The sequence below is a fragment of the Nicotiana tabacum genome, chromosome 19, assembly GCF_000715075.1.
Source record: "Nicotiana tabacum cultivar K326 chromosome 19, ASM71507v2, whole genome shotgun sequence".
Taxonomy (NCBI): Eukaryota; Viridiplantae; Streptophyta; class Magnoliopsida; order Solanales; family Solanaceae; genus Nicotiana; species Nicotiana tabacum.
In genome coordinates, this window is record NC_134098.1 from 91,985,571 (window position 1) to 92,007,812 (window position 22,242).

Consider the following 22,242-nt stretch of genomic DNA (forward strand, 5'->3'; position numbering starts at 1 on the left):
ATTATTGTTAATTACTGAATGGAAATAAGGAATTGGTTAATGATTCTCTAACGTTGGCTTTCCTAGCAAATAAAATGTTAGGCACCATCACGGTCCCGTCGGTGTAAATTTCGGGTCGTGACAGTTAGTATCAAAGCACTAGGTTACATAGGTCTCACGAGTCACGAGTAAACTTAGTAGAGTCTAAAGTATCGGTACAGAGACGTCTGTACTTATCTCTCAGAGGCTATGAAGTTTAGGAACAATATCACTTCTTTCATTCCTTATCGTGCGGCATTGATTTTTGCTTGAAACATATATCTCGTATTCCTTTGTATCTACTCGTGTATGACATTTTGCACTCGGTATCAATTGTGCGTCGAAGGTTCGTGATGCAGCAGATGGACTACGAGGGAGCCAGAGATGCTCAAACATTGCCTCAACATATGATTCAGACTGAAGATGCGGACGTATAAAGAGATCACCCAGTGAATAATGTGGGGGGTGCAACGTACCTTGGCATCTGGTTGATTTATACGAGTGGTAAAGGTTAGTATTGTGGACTATCAGACGTGGTAAACTATGACTTCGCGCCGAGTGGGGGAGTCCACTATCAATGAATGGATTGCGAGTCATGTGTTATATCAGGTTTGGCCTGAAATGTATATATGTGGTACTGAAAGTTTCTCCCAAAATTTACATGTGTTTAAGGCCCGAGATTTTGTAGAGGATAAGGTTGGGACTTGCGGTATGTCTGCCTCCATAATAAGCTTATACTTCAATACCAAAGGAGTTAGAGAAACAACATTAATTTACAGATCTACTCAACATGGACATCACAGTTGCTGATTTTGGGGTGCTTCGGAGGAAGTACAGTGGTTGAAGAGATTCTGGACTAAGAATTGTATGTATGGAGCTCTACTTTTGTGATCATTGTATATAAATAGGGGTAAAGTTTACCCCAAAGAAGAATCGAAGAGTATGTTAAGAAATGGGTCAGCTCAACAGTGTTTAGTCAGCATAACAAAAGAAGAAATTGGCCTTGGGACAGATAATTCTCCATAGGTGTCTGTGGCAAGCCTATGAAGAGGGCAGATCAGTCAATACAACATCGCCCACTTGGCTCGACTCTCATAAATGCTTTTGAAAGAGTTTGTTTCCCGGACTCTCCGTAATGCATGGCGCATAGGGTTTGAACGATTTCGTCAGGTCACCATGAATGTGTCATAATATGCCATCAGGTTCAATAAGTTAGCCCGTCATATTCCTACTTCGCTTCCGCCAGCCAGAGAGCGAGTCCACAGACTCATTAAAGGACTTAATTATGATCGTAAAATTTTGTATGACTCGGGAGCTACAGACTGATACTTCATTTCCACTAGTGGTAGAAATTACCAAGATATTAGAATGTGTTCTTTACTCCTGTTGGGAGTTCTATGGAGACAATTACGCCTATCGTTCTATGTTGGTCACTAATAAGAGCTGCGAGACTAAATGTGACTTTTTGTTACTCATTTCAGTGAGTTTTGATGTAATTTACGGATAATTAATTACAAATTTTGAATTATATGCCCTATCGGTGTAAGGTTCATTATGTGTTGTGATTTTATTTAACGAAAGTTATTTAAAAGGAGAAAATGGAAAGTTTCAATTGGCAAGATGTGCATATTACTTGTGATTCAGAATTGAGGCCGAGGTCCTCGTATTTTAAAATAAATTAATTTGTTTGAACCGGGCTATGAGCTGCGGTGGAAGTTATATAAGGATGAGATCCTTGTGATAAAATTCTTGTGTTTAAATTCTCCCTTGTGAAAATTATATTTTGTACTACAGTACTAATAGGTAGGCATATTTGAAAAATATTCATATGAAATTCTCTGTTCATACTTGCCAAATTCGTATTGTAATATTGAGTTGTAACCTACGAGGTAGGTGCCCGCCCAGGTGGCGTTAAATGTGACTCATTAATTCGGGTAAATAATTATGACGTCTTCATGCCTCGCATCTCGTTATTAGTATTGTGAAGGTTTGAAACGAGATTTTTTTTGTTAACATGAAGTTAATTGACGATTATGTAATTGATTATGAACAACTATTATGAACAGATTGACCAATAAAGGTGTCCCATTAATATGGTTAGACGAGTGTGAGTTGAGCTTTCAGAAGCTCAAGACCACTTTGACTACGGCGCCAGTGTCGGTATTACCCACAAGTTCAGGATCGTATACGGTATATTGTGACCCATCTCACATTGGGCTTGGTGCAGTATTAATGCAAGATGGCAAGGTAATTGCATATGCGTCGCGGCAATTGAAAGGTCACGAGAAGAATTATCCTGTTCATGACTTAGAATCGGCAGCCATTGTTCATGCGCTGAAGATTTGGAGGCATTACCTCAACGGTGTCTCGTGTGAGGTATGAAGAGGTGACCGTAATGCATGGCTCATAGGGTTTGAATGATTTCGTCAGGTCACCATGACGGTGTCATAATATGCCATCAGGTTCAATAAGTTAGCCCGTCATATTCCTACTTCGCTTCCTACAGCCAGAGAGCGAGTCCACAGACTCATTAAAGGACTTAATTATGATCGTAAAATTTTGTATGACTCGGGAGCTACATACTGATACTTCATTTCCACTAGTGGTAGAAATTACCAAGATATAGAACATGTTCAGGGTGAGGAAAAAAGAAACTAAGGAGACCAAGATGTCAACTAGGGAGTGAAGACCCTATGTTGGAAAAGCGACTAGGGAGTGGAGACCCTATGTCTAAAAATCATCAACTAGGGAGTGGAGACCCTATGTCTAAAATAATCATCAACTAGGGAGTGGAGACCCTATGTTGCAAAAGCAGACTAGGGAATGGAGGCCCTATGTCTAAAATATCATCAACTAGGGAGTGGAGACCCTATGTTGGAAAATTATCAACTAGGGAGTGGAGACCCTATGTTTGAAAAGAGACTAGGGAGTGGAGACCCTATGTCTAAAATATGATGCCAGGGAGTGGAGACCCTATGTTGGAAACTCATCAACTAGGGAGTTGAGACCCTATGTTGGAAAAGAGACTAGGGAGTGGAGATCCTATGTCTAAAATAACTTCAACTAGGGAGTTGAGACCCTATGTTGAAAAATCATCAACTAGGGGGTGGAGACCCTATGTTGGAAAAGAGACTAGGGATTGGAGACCCTATATCTAAAATAAAATCAACTAGGGAGTGGAGACCCTATGTTGGAAAAACGCAGCTAGGGATTGGAGATCCTATACTAGCATGATTTTGAACTTTTTCTTCTTTTTTTTTCTTTTCATCATTTTTATTTTATTTCTGAGAATGAGTAAATGCGGGAAATAATTTTTTGGAGGAGACTTCCCTTTTGGAGTGGTTGCTGCAAAACTGTTTCTAGCCTTTGCGCAATTTCTTTTTGGTTGCACCTGCTTCTTGCAAGGTTGCTTTTGGATTGCACTTGTTTCCTGTTTTTTCAAATAAAGAACAATTTGTCAGTTTGAAACGGTGGTTGGTTTTGTGGCCTTGATTGTTTCAGTCACTTGATCTTGGCCCTTTCAACTGCAACTGGTTGTTTCCTCAATACCGATTGTATTTCTAACCTTGGAGAACCTCTGGCTTTTCCAGACTTTGCCATGACGGCCAGTCACGTGGGACGTAACCTTTCCAACTTTATTTTGCCTTTGTGGGCATTTGACTTTGAATTTCCTCTTTCAACAGTTTTTGATTTTGAAGCATCGGCCACTATGGCCAGTCGGAGTCGACTTGATGCCCCTGCCGAGGCTGGGTGCCTTTTTTGCATATTAGCTTGTATCAAGTGAGAACCCTATAAATCAGTCTTGCCATCCTTTCTTTGTCTTAGTTTCGAAATAGAGTTAGGCCGAAAGGATTCAAAGAAAAGCAAACAATTGAATGGACAAATGAATTTAGATGAGAGGTATCCCTTTCATGGAAAAGAAAGAAGGACTTATCTGGAGTGTATACGAACTTCAATGAACATGACATGCCTCTTGGACTAGATGCCTGATCTGTGTAAACCGTCCAACTCTCAGAAATTCATCACGACTCTTGCCTTGAGACTGAGAAACTTTGCCTAGGACTGTGTCGATGCCAGTGACTGTGAGGATCCTCTTTTCGATCAGTGGCGCCCTTTGCGGGTTTTCACCAGCTGGCCTCTCTCATTTCTCTTCTCACCATCACCTTACAGTGCTCTTTGCGAGTTTTCACTAACAAGACTCTCTCATTTTCGAATTTCTCTGCTTACCATCGCCTTACGGTGCCCGTGAGGGTTTTTACCGATAAGACTCTCTCATTTTATTTCTCTCATTTTGTTGTATTAGATCCGGGTAACTGTATCCTCCCATTTTGAATCTCTTTGCCGATTGATCGGAAGGACTTGAAAAGGATTTGGGTAAAAAGGATTTGGATTGAATTACAACTTTGGAACCTTTCATACAAAACCATCGCCAAACCATTATAAATTCTGCCCCAGTTTCAACTTTTGGGGAATGTGGATTTTTATTTTGATGTGACTGAACCCCAGAGAGAGGTTGCCTACGTATCCTTTCGGAATCAAGTCAAACGTAGTTCAAGGACGAGAACTTTATTTATGATTCTCTTTTGTTTTGGTTTTCTTTTCTGTTTTGGTTTCTTCTCTTTCTTTTTTCTCTTTTCTTTTTCATTTTTCATTTCATTTTCTTTGTCTTTTCTTCCTTTTTTTTTGTATATTTCTTTTTCTTCTCTTTTCATTTTTTTTCTTTTTTCATTCATTTTATTTTTCAATAATGACTTCCGGGTTCCAATGAGGGTAATCAAAGAATTGGAGCCGGCTCAAAAGAGTTTGCAAAGGGTTAATGTTTGGATAGTGAGAAAGAAAACCTTCTTCATCCTAACCGGAGAATATTAATGCTATATAGAGGATCCAACATAGTACATTTTGACTGCACCTGCATTGACAGTTGTTTCAGGGATATTTTCTTTGATGTGTCCCAAGTACACCGCTCTCTTTTGGTAGTACTCTTGTGCAATGTATGGACCTTTCCAACCTGAAGCCAATTTTTCTTTAGCTGTTCCGATTCTTTATTTTATTTCCTTAAACCTATCTTCATTGCATTCTGATTCTTGATTCATTATTTCGAAGTCTGACAGCGTTTTAGGATCGGGTCATGAAGTCCGCAAGCATGCCATGTTATTGAAATCTACATTTAATAGAACTGAAAAAAGAATAAGAGAAGTGACAAAATTAAGAAAAGAGACATTACTGGACAATGAAATATTAATTTTATTTGATTTTGTTCTTCTTTTTTTTTTTGATTTCGATTGATTTTTTTTTTCAATTTTAAAGATAGATGGGTTTACAACGGAAAGTAAGACAATAAAGTAAAACATCCGGATCACACTCTGAGATAATCCGGACGCAGAAAGGATAGCAAGACTCGCTACTAAGACTCCCGTCTGATAGGGAACTTTCAGGCTTGGCGATCGTTTTTGGCTTTTCCTCTATCTCGGCAAGGGCTGTAAGGGCCTTCAGTGCTGTATCAAATTCCTCACCTCTCCAATTTCTGTTCATCAAACCCTCCGAACCACTCTGAACGGCCTGTGATGTGGCCTTAAAGGTAGCATGACTCAACATTTGGCCCGTTTATAAACCATTTTCGACCATCTCCCCAATTTTGATAGCCTCGGCGAACGGATTACCCATAGCAGACATCATGTTCTAGAAGTAGTTCGCCTCTTGGGCCTGTAGGAAGACCGTAACCATTTCTGTTTCGTCCATTGGAGGCTTTCCCCTGGTGACTTGCTCGTGCCATATGACAGTATATTCACAAAAATATTCAGCGGTTTTCTTTGTCAATCTAGACATAGAGTTCTCTTTTTGGATTTTTAAGTCTTGCTTTTTCTTTTTTTTTTTCGCTCTTTGTTTTTTTTTTTGGTTATTTTTGTCACTCTTTTTTTTTCACTTAGTTTATTTGATGTCAATGATCGAATCCGATGGGGATTGCCTACGTATTATGATGCCACATGAATCAGATCTTGCATAGTTCGGGAAGATTAAGAATAAAGTAAATAAACTAACTCTTTTTTTTCTGGATTTTGAATTTTTTATTTTTATTTTCGAAAGACTTATAAAGAAGAAAGAATTTTTTTTTTTGATTTCGATTTCCTTGTTTTATTTTTTTGAAAATTTTTGAAAAGAAAGAAAATATTATTTTGGATTTGTTTAAAAATATTTTGGGAGAAAGACTTCTAAAAAAAAAGTAGAAAATATTTTTGGATTTTGAATTGATTTGTTTCTTTTTTCAAATGAAAGACTTCGATAAAGAAATAATTTTTTTTTTTGGTTTTAAATTTTTTTTATTTGGGATTTTCTAAGGAAAAACTTCTAAAGAATGAATTAAAAAAAAATATTTTTGGATTTTGATTTTTTTTTTAAATTTCCAAAAGAAAAACTTCTATAAAAGAAGGAAATTTTTTGGATTTTATGTGTCAAAGAAAAACTTATAAAGAAGGAATTAAGGGAAACTTTTTTTGAATTTTTGAAAATTGGGGCGGGAACCGATGAGGTTTGCCTACGTATCTCACATCCGGTGAGAATCAGACCCGCGTAGTTCGGTCAGTTTTGACGGAACAGGGGAAGAAGCACGACTTTTGAAAATATTGGCTTATTTTCTTTCCTTTTTTTTTCAATCTTTCGGCAGAGTTTCAGATTTTTTCAAATACCTACCTTTCACTCTTATTTATTTTTTTTGATTTTTTTTTTGACTTTCTTTCCCTATTCTAGAAACCGGTCAACATGCAAGCCGAAACAAATATATGCACAAGTAGCACGTAAACATGCATCAGGATGGTCTTTTATATTGGGTACACCTGTCCTAGACGGACCCAACCCTTGTGTTGAGTCCCCAAAGTCAAATGCACGTGATACAAATAAACGTTCCTACTAGAAATCCGACGTGAGGTTATGTTATTCTAGGTTTAAATCCTGGGTATGTTGTTTTAGACCTGGCTTACCCAAGCTGGCAACTCGAGCCGGGGGCAGCGTACCGGGAATACAGAAGCTTTACCGGCTTTGCAACTTGTCCGATCCTCGTTCTAAAATTAGGGGTATGACTCTAATAAAAAAGAAGCCACGCGAAGCGCACGCTTCCCAAAAGATTTAGAAGACTCAGAGAGAAGAAGGGTGTCGTAACAATTTTATATACAGTTCACGGCAATATCAAAGAGGTAAAAAGCGACATTTAGCACATTAGGCTCAAACACGTAAAAATCATATAATAAAAAAAAAAGCCAAGTATAACAGTTATTCTAAACTCGAATTCTGAACCCTGAACCAGAGATTCTGGGTTCTTGTCCCCAGCATAGTCGTCAGAGCTGTCACACCTCCTTTTTTCCGAGGGGATAGGGGATAGGGAGTTTTCCCAATTTAAGTGACATTAATCGAAATGAGATTATTTATTTAATTCAGAGTCGCCACTTGGAATAACTTATGGTGTCCCAAGTAACCGATTTATTTTAGAATCCCAAATCGAGAAAATTTGACTCTTATTTTTGGTCTGCGAACACAGAAGACCGGGTAAGGAATTCTGTTAACCCGAGAGAAGGTGTGAGGTACTCCCGAGTTTCGTGGTTTTAGCACGGTCGCTCAACTATTAATAATTGGCCTAGTTATCTGATTTAATATATGTTTTAAACCTATATGTACATTTTTATTCCTTTTTCCACTTTTATTACATTACTGCATTTTAAACTTTTATGGAATTAATATGAGACGAGTTACGTTGTCGTACACTCATTGTTTATACACATCGCAAATCGCAAATCGCGTCACGTGAAACATACCCGCAATCTACAACGTGTTTAATTTTATTTATTATTGTTTGAAGTTGTGGTCGATTCACGTGAAACACACACTCGAATTAGGGATTATGTATCGTGACCATGCCATGGAAACCGTACCCACAGTCACGATAATTTATTATTAATCGCGCCTAAAGCAAGCTACGATGTTCGAATATTATTCAATTACTAATTTTGAGATTATTGTAAGATCATGAGGCATGTAATTATTTGTGGAAGAATTGAATTTATTATTTATAGAAAAGCGGGCTAGTTTAGAGAAAGATGAGCCAACTATGTTATTTATTACTTTGGGCCTGATGAGACTAAATCTTTTGGCCCAAAATCTTTTCTTCTCCAACAGCCCAAAAACCAATTTCCTTAGAAACAAATCGTGGCCCAAGCAAATTATCCAACCCAATATCCCATATTCTATACATTTCTTAAACAAAACTAATGACACCACAATCTCATGAACAAAATTAGTAAACAAGCCAAACTACAGTGATCCAATAGACCCTCTATCCGGTTAAATTAACTCAAAACAAAACTTTGCAACTCTAAAATTAACATCATGGTCCAATAAATATATGAACAAGGAAACAATCAGATTCAAATGATCCAAATATCAATAGAGTGAACTAGTACTTCATGCTACCCAATTATCATACCAATAGACAAGAAGGTAAATGCACAATTATAATCAGTGGAGAAAGAAAAATAACGGACCTTTGATATAAATTAACAGAGTTGAAATTACAAGAGCGCTAAACAATTCGACGAGTGTTGACTGGAGCTTTCACCGGCCACGAAACCTCGAACAAAAAATCGCGACTTGTAACCCTGATCGACCTTGCAAAATCGGTGATTTAGTGGCTTGTTTTTGCTGGGTTTAAAGCTTTTTTTGGGGGGGGGTGATTTTGTTAGATTTTTCGAAAGAAAGACGAAGAAAGAATGACACGAGTAGAAATTTCCTTATCATAGAAAAAGAAAATAAATTTCTCTCAATTTCTTCCTCCCTATTTTTTTTCGTTCTCCATTTTTTCTCCTCATATTTTTCTTCTGTTTATAGAAAAACTTTCGAAATTTTTTCAGATTTTTTTATTTTTTTTTATTTTTTTAGTTTTTAATTAAAAATAATTCCCACTTCTCATTTTTTTTAAAAAAATAAAAAATAATTCCCCACTTTCCTTTACTTTTATTTTTTAATTTCTTACTTTTTTTACTTTTATTATATTTAAATTCCCAATTTTATACTTTTCTTCTTTTATTTTCCACTTAATTTACTTTTTTTATTAAACAATTTCTACCTACTTTTACTTTTACTTTTTAATTTTATATTTATGCTTTTTCTATTTTTTTAATTCCCATCTGATTTTTTTTTAAAAAAAATTAATTAATTTTTATTTATTTTCGATGTTTTAATTCATTTTATTTAAAATAAATATAAAAATAAGGATAATACTAATTGTAATAATTGACTTTTTAAATTATTATTAATATTTACACCTTAAAAAAATGTAACAAATCTAAAAAATATATATATTAAATTTCTAAAAATAGTTACATAGTAGAAGGTGATAAAAATTCAAATATAGTAAATTAGGTGCTCACAATTATGATTTAATTATGAACAAACAAATGCAAATAGCAAATTATTATAGAAATTAGAGAGAAAATATACAGTTTAATATTTAATATGCTAAATGTCAAATAACAATTAAGGCACATAATTCAAATAGCATGTAATAATTAATGCAGTAATTCAAGAATTAATATTTGACAAAGAATAGGAGAGAAACAAATATTATAACAATTAATTCGTAATTTAAAATAATTTATGATTTTTCAAGTAAAAACACAAACAATTAATTTGACGACGTATAGACACTCGTCACCTCGCCTATACGTCGTTCACATACATTTCACATAACAAATAATTTAAGGGTTCTATTCCCTCAAGTCAAGGTTAACCACGACACTTACCTCGCTTTGCAAATTCCAATCAATTACTCGACCACAACTTTTCCTTTTAAATTTATCTCCAAAAGGCTTCAAATCTATTCACCAACAATTCGATATACTCAATACGAATCATAGGAATTAATTCCATATGAATTTACAAATTTTCGGAATAAAAATTCGAAATTCATTAAATCATTCGGCAGTGGGATCCACGTCTCAAATCTCGGAAAAACTTACGAAATTCGAACATGCATTCCGAGATGAGTCCAACCATACAAAAATTATTCAATTCCGATGCCAAATGGACCTTCAAATCTAATTTTTTTTCGTTTTTGAAAACTTTTATTAAAATTCCAATTTCTTCTGTCTAAATCCGAAATAAATGATGAATATAGACTTAGATTTATGAAATACAATCACCATATGATAAAGAACACTTATCCAGTTCGAAATCGTGAAAAAAACTCCTTAGAAATCGCCCCTAAGCTGAGTTATAATTGAGGGTTTGTGAAAAATGAGAAAAAACCCGTTTTGGTTCTGTTTTAAGTCACAGGCGTCAGGCCTTCTTCGCGTTCGCGAAGGGCCTGTCGCGTTTGCGAAGGTCCTGTCGCGTTCGCGATGAATAGCAGCCCGTGGCTTTCGCGTTCGCGAGTCCTCCTTCACGTTCGCGAAGGCTTTTTCCCCTGGCCTTCGCGTTCGCATGCCAGTGCTCGCGTTCGTATAGAAGGACAACTGACCCCTCCCCCAAGCCTCTAAAGCTTCGCGTTCGCGAAGGGTATAGTCCCCATAGCTTCGCGTTCGCGACCCAATCTTCGCGTTCGCGAAGAAAGAAAATTCAGCCAACCTATTTTGCTCTTCGCGTTCGCGAGAGTACATTCGCGAACGTGATGAAGGAAATACCAGAAGCCTGAAGTTGCAGAAAAACCAGATTTTCTAAGTTCAAAATCATTCCGTATCCTATCCAAAACTCACCCGAGCCCTCGGGGCTCCAAACCAAACATGCACACAAGCCTTAAAATATCATACGAACTTGCTCGCGCGATCAAATCGCCAAAATAACACCTAGAACTACGAATCGGACACCAATTCAAAGGAAATTTTCAAAAAAACTTTAAATCTTATATTTTTACAACCGAACGTTCGAATCACGTCAAATCAACTCTGATTCTCACCAAATTCGGCAGACAAGTCATAAATATTATAGTAGACCTATACCGGGCTCCAAAAATAAAATATGGACTCGAGGTTAATAAATCCAACTTCAGTAATTTCTTAAAAATCATTAAGCTTTCAAGCTTTTAATTTTTTATCAAAATTTTATATCTCGGGCTAGGGACCTCGGAATTCGATTCCGGGCATGCGCCCAAGTCCCAAATCACGATACGACCTACTGGAATTGTCAAAACACTGATCCGGATCCGTTTTCTCAAAATGTTGAACAAAATCAACTCAGTTGAGTTTTAAAACTTTATTTCACATAAAAATTTTTCAAAAAATTGTACGGTGACATTTTAGGTCATCACAAGTTTGGCTATAGGCCTCGAATTGTGTTGAGCCGCCTCTGCCCCGGAACAGATAACGAATGGAAAACAAAAAAAGAAATGCGTCTGTCTGCCGGGAGTCGAACCCGGGTCTATTGCTTGGAAGGCAATTATCCTAACCGTTGGACTACAAACGCTTGGTTGTCAATTCTATATTACGTTCTTTTCTAATTCTCTTTTGTCTTATCCATTCAACGAGTTAATAAAAGGTCCATTTATTCGTTATTTATTAAAAAATATTTAAAGGTAATCTACTAATAAATCTATGTTCAAACATAACATTCTTGTAAGCACCCAGTGGACTTACCTTTATTAGCAATTCATATAGTATCTTCATGTTCAGTTGTAGTAATTTTATAAATTTGCGTTAACATGTTGATAGTGCTAGAGAATGGGTTATCACATCATTAAAGTTTTCGTTTTCACATCATTTAAGGTAAACACATGAAAGAAAAACTCTTGGAAATTCATCCCTATGGCGAACTTTCAATTTCTAAGGTGTGTTTGGTATGAAGAAAAGTGTTTTTATAAAAAAACAAACAATTTTTTTTTAAACTTATTTCTAGTGTAAGTTGATTGATGAATGCTATTTTCTTGTGTTTCGTTGGTTCGTAATATTTTTCTCACATTGTTTTTGAAAACTAAAGAAACAATTGAAATAAGTGAGACTAGAGTAAATCAAGTTAATTTTGTAAAGTGAAGGGTCGCTATTTCTAAATATTGTGTATATTCTTTATTTTAAACAGAAAGGAAAACCTAGAATAATAGGATAGAAAACTAGAAGAAGAAAAAACGAAAAAAGAGAGAAAGAAATGGAGGTGTGCAATCATCTTGCAATTTTTATGCTATGTGGAATACTGAAAATATAAATCAACTCACCCAACTATGTTTCGCAAAGGTTAAAGTGTTAAACAGTTAACGTGACTTGGTGGCAATAAGTGCAAATTGTATTTTACATAATACTCTACTATCTTCTAATCATTATAGTTATATTTTCTTTAAATCTTGCTTTTATTGATCCTTGTATGTTTTTCTAGTTTTGGCTGAATCATGAGGAAGAATGATAGCAAAACAAACAAGTAGAAAATGTCACGAAAAAATTAAATAGTTGTTAATCAAATTTGAATAAGCGGCATTTTACGCTGGACAAGAAAATAAAGAAAAGGCTAAAAATCAATATTATTATTATTTATTCAGTGAATTAATTAAGTACACTTTTTTACTCATTCAGTTGTGAATTTGTAACTTAATAATCTAATTTCATCACTTTCATCAGCTGTAGGTATCACTGTCAAATTGTGTTGAAAGGATGAATCTGCCAATAATGGATGAGTAACAACGGCTTGGTAATCTCCATGGAAAAGTGAAGTCTCGAAATAACCATCGGAATTTGTTGTCCCAATTAAACCCTCGTGAGATAATGTCGTACGAACTCTGTCTACAACATCTCCAGTTGGAAGGTTTTTGAAATTATTATCAGTCAAACACATTCGAAAACATCCATTTGGACTCCATCCTGACCAAATTATTAACCCTTGAACAGCTGGGTGTCCAACCACCTCCTTTATAATTTGATCTAAGAATTGTGCCTTTCATTTGATACCAAAACAGACATAAAAAAAGAAAATTTTAATGCCATTAGTATAATTCACATATCATTTTGAATGTGCCTAGACAATATATAATATTACTAAAAGGGCAGCCCGGTGCACTAAGCTCCCGCTATGCGTGGGGTCCGGGGAAGGGCCGGACCACAAGGGTCTACTGTACGCAACCTTACTCTGCATTTTAGCAAGAGACTGTTTCCACGGTTCGAACCCGTCTTGTTAAGAGTCAAGCTTAAATGGAAAAGTGAGTATTCATATATATATATATATATATATATATATATATATATATATATATATATATATATATCATGGGAACCGGAGAAATTTAATATGCTTGTAATTTGTATGAGAAAAGTACCTGGTTAGGACTGCTTGAAACATCCAATTCAGTGATCCAAATGGGCAATTTTGCAGAAGCAAGTGTATCAAGTGCGGACCTAATATAAGGCTGGTTTGGAGTAGTAAAATGTCCTTCCAATCCAATCCCAAGAGGACCATTATACCCTCCTGCTCTTAATTGTCTAATCTTGGCAAGATAATTGGCTGGTGACGATGCACCATCTTTTTGTTCTTCTATTGTATTAAAATCATTCAAGAACAAAGGCGCCTTATCAAATTGTGAAGCCAAACGATAAAAATTAGCAGATGCACCCTGGCCAAGTTTACTCTCAAAAAAATTGAAGTGAAGATTTTCATTTACAACATCCCAATGAATAACTTGCCCACTGTATTTTCTCACAACTGAGCCTACCCTTTTTGTTGCAGCAGCAGATAGTTGTTGTGGGGACAATGAAGGAACCCAATTTGGCTGAAATTTGGGGTCATCCCAAAGTATATTATGGCCTCGGACACTGACGCCGCGGCTTTTGCATAATTTGAGCAATGAATCAGAAACTGAGTAGTCTTCTTTGCCTTGAGATGGTTCGTCACTGTACCATTTCATTTCATCTTCAAATACTGTGAATTTGAATCTTGAGAAGAACCAGTTGTTGTAAGCAGTATTGTTTAGGACGTTTTTGTTGATTGCGCAACCAAATGGGAAATTGGCTCTTCCTTGAACTAAGGAGATTGTTGCGTTAGGTAAAGGCTTGCCTTTTGAGTCAACAACTTGGATTGCCACTTTGCTTTTGCGTACCTGCATATCAATTTTTAAAATCAAGAATTTTCTATCTTATTAAGGTAAGTATTATTTTAAGATGAAATAAGATAGAATATGTGAACATAAATAGACGAAAGAGTAACAAGTTTTCGAACTTGCATATCATTATTATTATTTTTAATTACCTTTTCAATGGTTTGATCTTGATGGGACTTCCACTCTTCTTGGCTGAATGGTTTTACTGAAATACTATCTGCCCATATGTCAATTGCTGTATTATTGGTCTGCGTAAAGGGGAAAAAAAGAAAGAAAGATCGAACATAAGTAAAAATGTGTAGTAATTAGCAATGTCAATTTCTTCTTTAGTTACGGTTTATTTTTTAGGCATTGACCCTGCAAAAATATTTATACAATGATATTACGGTAACTTGACAAAAACTTTAACTAATCTGTCTGCTGTAACATGTTAAACTAAACGATAATATACAAAGTTGCACCTCAAAATAGAGTTCGGCAGGTCCAGAGGCATTGACAACTAAACCACCCTTAAACATGGACCAACAACCAGATTTAGCAATGGCCCAAGCAGCATGTTGAAAACCACTTTGTGTCTTGAATATGACTGCTACACTATTGGCATCACCACGACTCACTTGTACCCAACCTACAAAAAAGAAAAGAAGAATTAATTAAAATTATCGCCCATCTAATTTTGCTTTAACTTAAATAGTCAATAGATATATAAAATATGTGTATAATCGGGTAAAATTAATGTATAATTTGTATATACGGCCAACTATACTTGTATCATGATAATGACGTAACGAATTCAATATTACTTGAACAAAAAAGCCAAATTAATTCCACGTTGTTATACTTGGCCCAAAAAAAATGTCACTATTGAAAATGGAAGTCGAGAGTAAGTACCAGAAATTACGTAGAACTTGTCTTTCTCCAATTGAAACGTTTGTGAAAAACCATGATATGGTCCTTTCCTCTCTGAGGCAACGATGAATTTATTTCCATCATTTGTAACCTTGTGCTCTATTTTAGCATCTCCTAAACTCGACCATCCATTTAATCCATCATTAAGTTCCGGATTTATCACTATCCCTCCATTATATAGAGGTTTAAGAGGATTTTTCAAACACTGCAAACGCAAATTAAAGAACCATGACAAATCAGTAATTACTTAGCTAATCAACAAACGAGAAAAAATTAAGTAAGATGAATAAGAGCAAAAAAAAAAAGGAGCTATGCCTCGGCTGTATAACTGTAGTCATAGTTTTGTGCATAAACTTCAAAACCTGCCAAATATATATATATATATATATATATAACAACGTAACAATGAAGTCGTAAGTCAATATATGCCATTTTGTTAAAGAAAACTGCAATTTAGAGGAAAGAAGAGATACGAACCTGCCGTAATAAGTAAATATGATAACACTAGAACTAGATTTTCTCTTTTCATGATGTCCATAGAAAAGAATCTGCATTTACAAATCCACAATTACTATATAATCCTGCTATCTTATGAAGAAAGTAAGAAATTTCTAATACGAAATTTTGTATAGAACAAGAAAATAAGAAAACTCAATTTCAACAACGTTTCAAACTGAGATTGAAGTTGCAATCTAAGTGTTATAACTTTTAAATCCATTAAGAGCATTGCACACACAAAGTTAATGAATTAAGTATAAGTGTCGCAAATTAAATTGGCAAGTGATTAATGTTTACAAGAATGATACATTCTTACATTTATTTGCTTGGTGTCAACATGAGATATGAGTAAATTTTTTCCTTGACCCACTCCTCCCAAAAAAAGAAGTTATATATAGAGAAATAAGAACTCTTGATACTGTATACTTTTACCTTGGGACAGTAATGAAATGCAATTGACGTACAGGATGTATTACATGAAATTGGCAACATCAAAAGTATTTATAGTGTAAGAGTTTATAGGGACTTTGAGAAGAATTTAAGCCGTGTCCTTAAATTGTGGTGAGAAAATCTGATTTTGATTATGCTAATTATTTCATGATTACAGAGGTTATAAGTAATTAAAAGCACCTCTTCATATCTGATTTTAATTAAGAGAGTTATTTCATGATTTTGGAGTTTATAAGTAAAAGCGCGTCTTTATATCTCATTTTGATTTTGAAAATTATTTCATGATTTTGGAGGTTACAAAAGCACGTCTTCTTATCTGATTTTGATTATAAGCATTATTTCATGATTTTGGATGTCATAAAAGGTGTATCCTTATCTGATTTTAATTATGAGAATTATTTCATGAAATTGGAGGTTCTAAAAGCACGTATAATATAGGTTAAAAAGTTACCCAGATTGTACCAAATATTATCATGAATCAGTTTTTGCAAGACTATTATGCAAGATTTATTATCATTCATAATAAGAAAGCGAAACGGAAATATTTTCCTGAATCGGAACATACAAAAAGACCGGATAATTTGGTACGTGTATATTAGTCGTTGCAGAAAAGAAAATTGCTAGTACTTAACGGAATGGAAGAGATACATAAACCTACCGAGACAAGTAGATAATAACACTAAAAATACAAGTATATCATAATCCTAACAATATGATTAGATTTTATCTTATCTTGATGTCCATATATGGCAACGAATCTACAACTAAATAAAGGGATTTTTTCGTTGCTATACAATAATTGAAACTTATTTACCAAAATTATCCTAGATTTGTATATTACCCGTCCTAGTTGTAGTTTGCTTACGATTTATATACAATCCAGTATTAATACATTAAATTAGGGGATTGAGTTACACTCTTTTTCTTTTTTCTCTCCTTTTCTCTTTCCTAATTCTCTGCAGCGTATTCAGTTATATCTCCTAATCATTGGTAGCCTCAACTGAATCATTAGTCATCAATACATCGTAAGAATTTGGACTCAGATAGTCCTTAATACCATCCACTCAATCACCTAGTTGTACCCTATTGCAATATGAATAAGGCAATTGAATTGCTACATTCTTTTTGCGTGCATATCAGTCCAACCTTCCTATTGTCTTCATACCTTTGCCTAGTTCATCCCCATTCAACATCCTCATTGTCACTAGAATTTGCAGCCAGTAATTCATGCCCAACTTCTTTTTCCTTTAGCCTAATTTTATTAGGAGAAGTAGACGTAGGTTGCCCATCTTATAAATTCCCAGTAGATCTAGGAGTTTCAACAACATCACCTTGATCTGTACTTCGAATTGGAGTATCATGAGTACTACATGAGGGTTTCAATCAGATCAATGATGCTTAATGTGATGACCCAAAAAGTCATCTTATATTTTAGAACTCGAATCTGCGCTCTTAAGCCGTAAAAATCTCATTTTTTTACCCTCCTCGATTTGCATGCGCAGTCCGGCTAGGTTTCCGGAAAGCTTTTATGTTAAAAACTAATGAAAATAAGAATTTTTGCCTAAAAAGTTGATTTTAATTGACTTCGGTCAATACTTTTGGTAAACGGGCCCAGATCCGTGCTTTGACGGTCCCGGTAGGTCCGTATTGAATTATGGGACCTAGGCATATACTCGGAATTGAATTCAGAGGTCCCTAACTTGAGTTACGAATTTTTGATGAAAATTAAAAGTGTGGAAATTATTTATTTTTAAGAATTGATTGATATTTGGCATTGTTAGTATCGAGTCTGTATTTTTAGTTTTGGAGCTCGGTACAGGTTTATTATGATATTTAAGACTTGTCTGTGAAATTTGGTGAGAAACGGAGTTGATTTGACGTAATTCAGACGTCCAATTGAGAAGATATGAATTTTAAAGTGTTCTTGAGAATTTCATTTGATTTGATGCTAAATTAGTAGTTCTAGGTGTTATTTTGGTAATTTGATCGCGCGAGCAAGTTCGTATGATATTTTTAGACTTGTGTGCATGTTTGGTTTGGAGCCCTGAGGGCTCGGGTGAGTTTCGGATAGGCTACGAAGTGAGATTTGGCTTGGAAAACACTGCTGGGCATCTGATATTATTGCAGGCCTCTAATCTCGCATTTGCGAGATCAGGCATCGCTGAGAGGTTCGCATTTGCGAACTTCTCATCGCAAATGCGAAGAGAAGCTGGGCCAGCCTGTGTTCGCAATTGCGAACTTTTCTTCGCATTTGCAAAGGGAGTTTGAGAGGGGTATGGATCGCAAATGCGATCTTTTGTCCGCATTTGCGAGATTAGTGATCGCAATTGCGACACTTTCCTCGCATTTGCGAAGGGCAGCAGGATTGTAAAGGCTTCACAATTGCGATAGACCCTTCGCAATTGCGAGCTTCATATTTGCGAAGCTCAGGTCGCAAATGCGACGTATGCAGCTGAACAAAATGACTTTTAGACGGGAATTTTTATTCATTTCCCAAATTTTCAAGACCTAAAACACAAGAGGCGATTTTCCAAAGAGCATCTCTTCCCCAAATCATAGGTAAGTGATTCTAAACTGGTTTCTTTCAATCTTTCACTATATTTTACAAGATTTCAACTAAAAATCTAAGGTTTTCATGGTAGAATTAGGGGTTTTGGGTAGAAACTAGGGATTTCAAAAATTTGGGGATTTAGACCTCAATTTGAGGTCGGATTCCAAAACCAATTATATATTCGGGCTCGGGGGTGAATGGGTAAATGAAATTTGATCCGAACCTCGGGTTTTGACCAAGTGGGCCTGGGGTCGATTTTCGACTTTTTGGAAGAAAATTTAGGAAATCTAAATTTATGCAAGGTAATTGATTCCGCAAAATTTGATATTATTGAGTCATTTTTGAATAGATACGAGTGGTTTGGAGGTGAATTCCAAAGGAAAAGCTGTGATTGAGAATTAAGTGGCCTTCAGAGCAAGGTAAGTGTTGTGTCTAACCCTAACTTGAGGGAATTAGGAACCTTCGATTACTTGCTAAGTGAAATTCATGTGAGCGGCGTATATGTGAGGTGACGAGTACTTATGCGTTGCCAATTTACATGTTTTCCATGTTTCTCAGTTTTTTCTTATACTGTCTCAATCCTATGCCTAATTGCGATGTGTTATACTAGTTTTGTTCAATTTATCGTTCTCATCATGTTTATGGATTTTCTGGTGTTAATTGAGTTTTTATTTCAAAGTTGAGATTGATGTTATGGAACCAAACATTGAGGTAAGGTTTGTACTTGCTATTCTATCTCCCTATTGATATTTATGCATTGCATTATGGTAAGGAAGAGTGTTAATGCACGAAGGGTGATGCCGTGCAATATTGTGAGTGTTAATGCACGAAGGGTGATGCTGTGCCATGATATGAGAGTTAATGCACGAAGGGTGATACCGTGCCGTTTCTATTGATTTTTATGGTGAGATTTAGAGTAAAAGCACGAAGGGTGATGTCGTGCATTTTTCCTTAATGTATTCACTATTCCTGTTGATTCATGGTATATTGACTGCTCCGGTGATCATTCTGTTGTAGTTCTTTATCTTGTATTCCCCTCAGTATGTTCCCCTCCCGACCTTTCCTGTTTAGTTCTTCATTTCTGTTAGTTGTATATACACTGTTCAATTGTACAGGTTGATTGTAGGTACCTTGCCTTAGCTTCGTCCTACTTCGTCGAGGTTAGGCTCGACACTTACCAGTACATGGGTCGGTTGTACTGATACTGCACTCTACACTTTTTGTGCAGATTTTGATACCGGCTCGGGTTGATCGAGATTTTGCTATTGGTCTGTTGTTCGGAGACTCAAGGTAGATCTGTCAGCGTTCACAGACCTTGAAGTCTCCATCTATCTTTTCTGTTCTACTGTTTCTTTCATTTAGACAGTTACATTTCTTTCAGACTATTACTTGTAGTAAATTCTAGAATGCTCGTGAATTGTGACTCCAGATCCGGGTGGTAGTAATTAATACAGTTTTATGATATTCCGCACTTAATATATTTTATCTTAGTTAATTATTGTTAATTACTGAATGGGAATAAGGAATTGGTTAATGATTCTCTAACGTTGGCTTGCCTAGCAAGTGAAATGTTAGGCGCCATCACGGTCCCATCGGTGGAAAATTTCGGGTCATGACAGTTGGTATCAAAGCACTAGGTTACATAGGTCTCACGAGTCACGAGAAAACTTAGTAGAGTCTGAAGGATCGTTATGGAGACGTCTGTACTTATCTCTCGGAGGCCATGAAGTTTAGGAACAATATCACTTCTTTCATTCCTTATCGTGCGACATTGATTTTTGCTTGAAACCTATATCTCGTATTGCTTTGTATCTACTCGTGTATGACATTGCACACTCGGTATCAGTTGTGCGTCGACGGTTCGTGATGCCGTAGATGAACTACGAGGGAGCCAGAGATGCTCAAACATTGCCTCAATGTGTGATTCCGACTGAAGATGCGGACGTATAAAGAGATCACCTAGTGAATAATATGGGGGGTTCAACGTACCTTGGCATCTGGTTGATTTATACGAGTTTTGAAGATTAATATTATGGACCATCGGACGTGGTGAACTATGACTTCGCGCCGAGTGGGGGAGTCCACTATCAATGAATGGATTACGAGTCATGTGTTATATCAGTTTTGGCCTGAAATGTATATATGTGATACTGAAAGGTTCTCCCAAAATTTACATGTGTTTAAGGCTCGAGATTTTATAGAGGATAAGGTTGGGACTTGCGGTATGTCCACCTCCGAAATAATCTTATACTTCAGTACCAAAGGAGTTAGAGAAACAACATTAAATTTACAAAAGGTCTACTCAGCGTGGACGTCACGGTTGCAGATTTTGGGGTGCTTCGGAGGAAGTACAGTGGTTGAAGAGATTCTGGACTAAGAATTGTCTGTATGGAGCTGTACTTTTGTGATCATTGTATATAAATAGGGGCAAAGTTTACCCCAAAGAAGAATCGAAGAGTATGTTAAGAAATGGGTCAGCTTAACAGTGTTAAGTCAACATAACAAAAGAAGAAATTGGCCTTGGGAGGGATAATTCTCCACAGGTGTCTGTGGTAAGCCTATGAAGAGGGTAGACTAGTCAATACAACACCGCCCACTTGGCTCGGCTCTCAGAAATGCTTTTGAAAGAGTTTGTTTCCCAGACTCTCCATAATGCATGGCACATAGGGTTTGAACGATTTTGTCAGGTCACCATGACGGTGTCATAATATGCCATCAGGTTCAATAAGTTAGCCCGTCATATTCCTACTTCGCTTCCTACAACCAGAGAGCGAGTCCACAGACTCATTAAAGGATTTATTATGATCGTAAAATTTTGTATGACTCGGGAGCTACAGGCTGATACTTCATTTCTACTAGCGGTATAAATTGCCAAGATATTAGAACGTGTTCGGGGTGAGGAAAAAGAAAACTAAGGAGACCAAGACGTCTCGAGGTTCTGGGGGATTCAGTGGATTCTACTCTGCGAGTATAAATCATTATGGCGGGGGTTCAGGTAGTCGGCCAGCCCAGTTCGCACATCAGATTAATCGAGGTGCTCCAGTAAGTTCTTTTAATGCATCACTGACATGAGTTTCCTATAATAGTTATTCCAGTTATCTGGCACATACCCAATATGAGCAGCCAAACCCGCAAAGGGGTTGTTATGAATATGACGATACTAGGCACATCATGAGAAAATTGTCCCAAACTTGGGAGAGGCATATTTCATCAAAGCACTCAGGCTACGTGCCCCATTGCAGTTACTACATCACCCACACGATCAGTTAAGGGTGGAGGACAGGCGGGTAGAAGGCGTCCTAGAGGTGGAGACCCAGCCGTTATTATATTTGTTTGATGGTATGGTGGAGGTCATTACATCAGATGGTGTCGTTATAGGTACGACCTCGATTTAAAATAAAGGAATAATTTCCTTAACTTGATTCAGTTCTGAGTATCAAGACAAGTCCTCCTATTGTGCTCCACTTATGAGAAAGCTTCGTAATTCTATAATCTACTTATGTGTTTACTCCTGTTGGGAGTTCTATGGAGACAATTACGCCTATCGTTCCATGCTGGTCACTAATAAGAACTGTGAGGCTAAATGTGGCTTTCTATTACTCATTTCGGTGAGTTTTGATGTAATTTACGGATAATTAATTATAAATTTTGAATTATATGCCCTATCGGCGTGAGGTTCATTATGTGTTGTGATTTTGTTTAACGGAAGTTATTTAAAAGGAGAAAATGGAAATTTTCGATTGGCAAGATGTACATATTACTTGTG

General features: G+C 36.2%; 1 protein-coding gene and 1 non-coding gene across 2 annotated transcripts in view; both read right to left on the reverse strand.

Annotated features, from left to right (window-relative positions):
• Nucleotides 1-11,384: 11,384 nt before the first annotated feature.
• Nucleotides 11,385-11,460, reverse strand: TRNAG-UCC (transfer RNA glycine (anticodon UCC)). Its single transcript has one exon. It is a non-coding gene; the product is annotated as a tRNA-Gly (tRNA).
• A 1,026-nt stretch (nucleotides 11,461-12,486) lies between these two features.
• LOC107798920 (endo-1,4-beta-xylanase 5-like) overlaps nucleotides 12,487-22,242 on the reverse strand; it is a 56,831-nt gene continuing 47,075 nt past the window's right edge. Inside the window, exons 3-7 of the mRNA XM_075239216.1 lie at nucleotides 14,960-15,182; nucleotides 14,530-14,696; nucleotides 14,218-14,316; nucleotides 13,292-14,068; nucleotides 12,487-12,912 (exon numbers count right to left, since the gene is read on the reverse strand). Of these exons, the coding sequence (XP_075095317.1) occupies nucleotides 12,547-12,912; nucleotides 13,292-14,068; nucleotides 14,218-14,316; nucleotides 14,530-14,696; nucleotides 14,960-15,182 (1,632 nt within the window). The 3' untranslated portion in view covers nucleotides 12,487-12,546. The remainder of the gene's footprint in view (nucleotides 12,913-13,291; nucleotides 14,069-14,217; nucleotides 14,317-14,529; nucleotides 14,697-14,959; nucleotides 15,183-22,242) is intronic.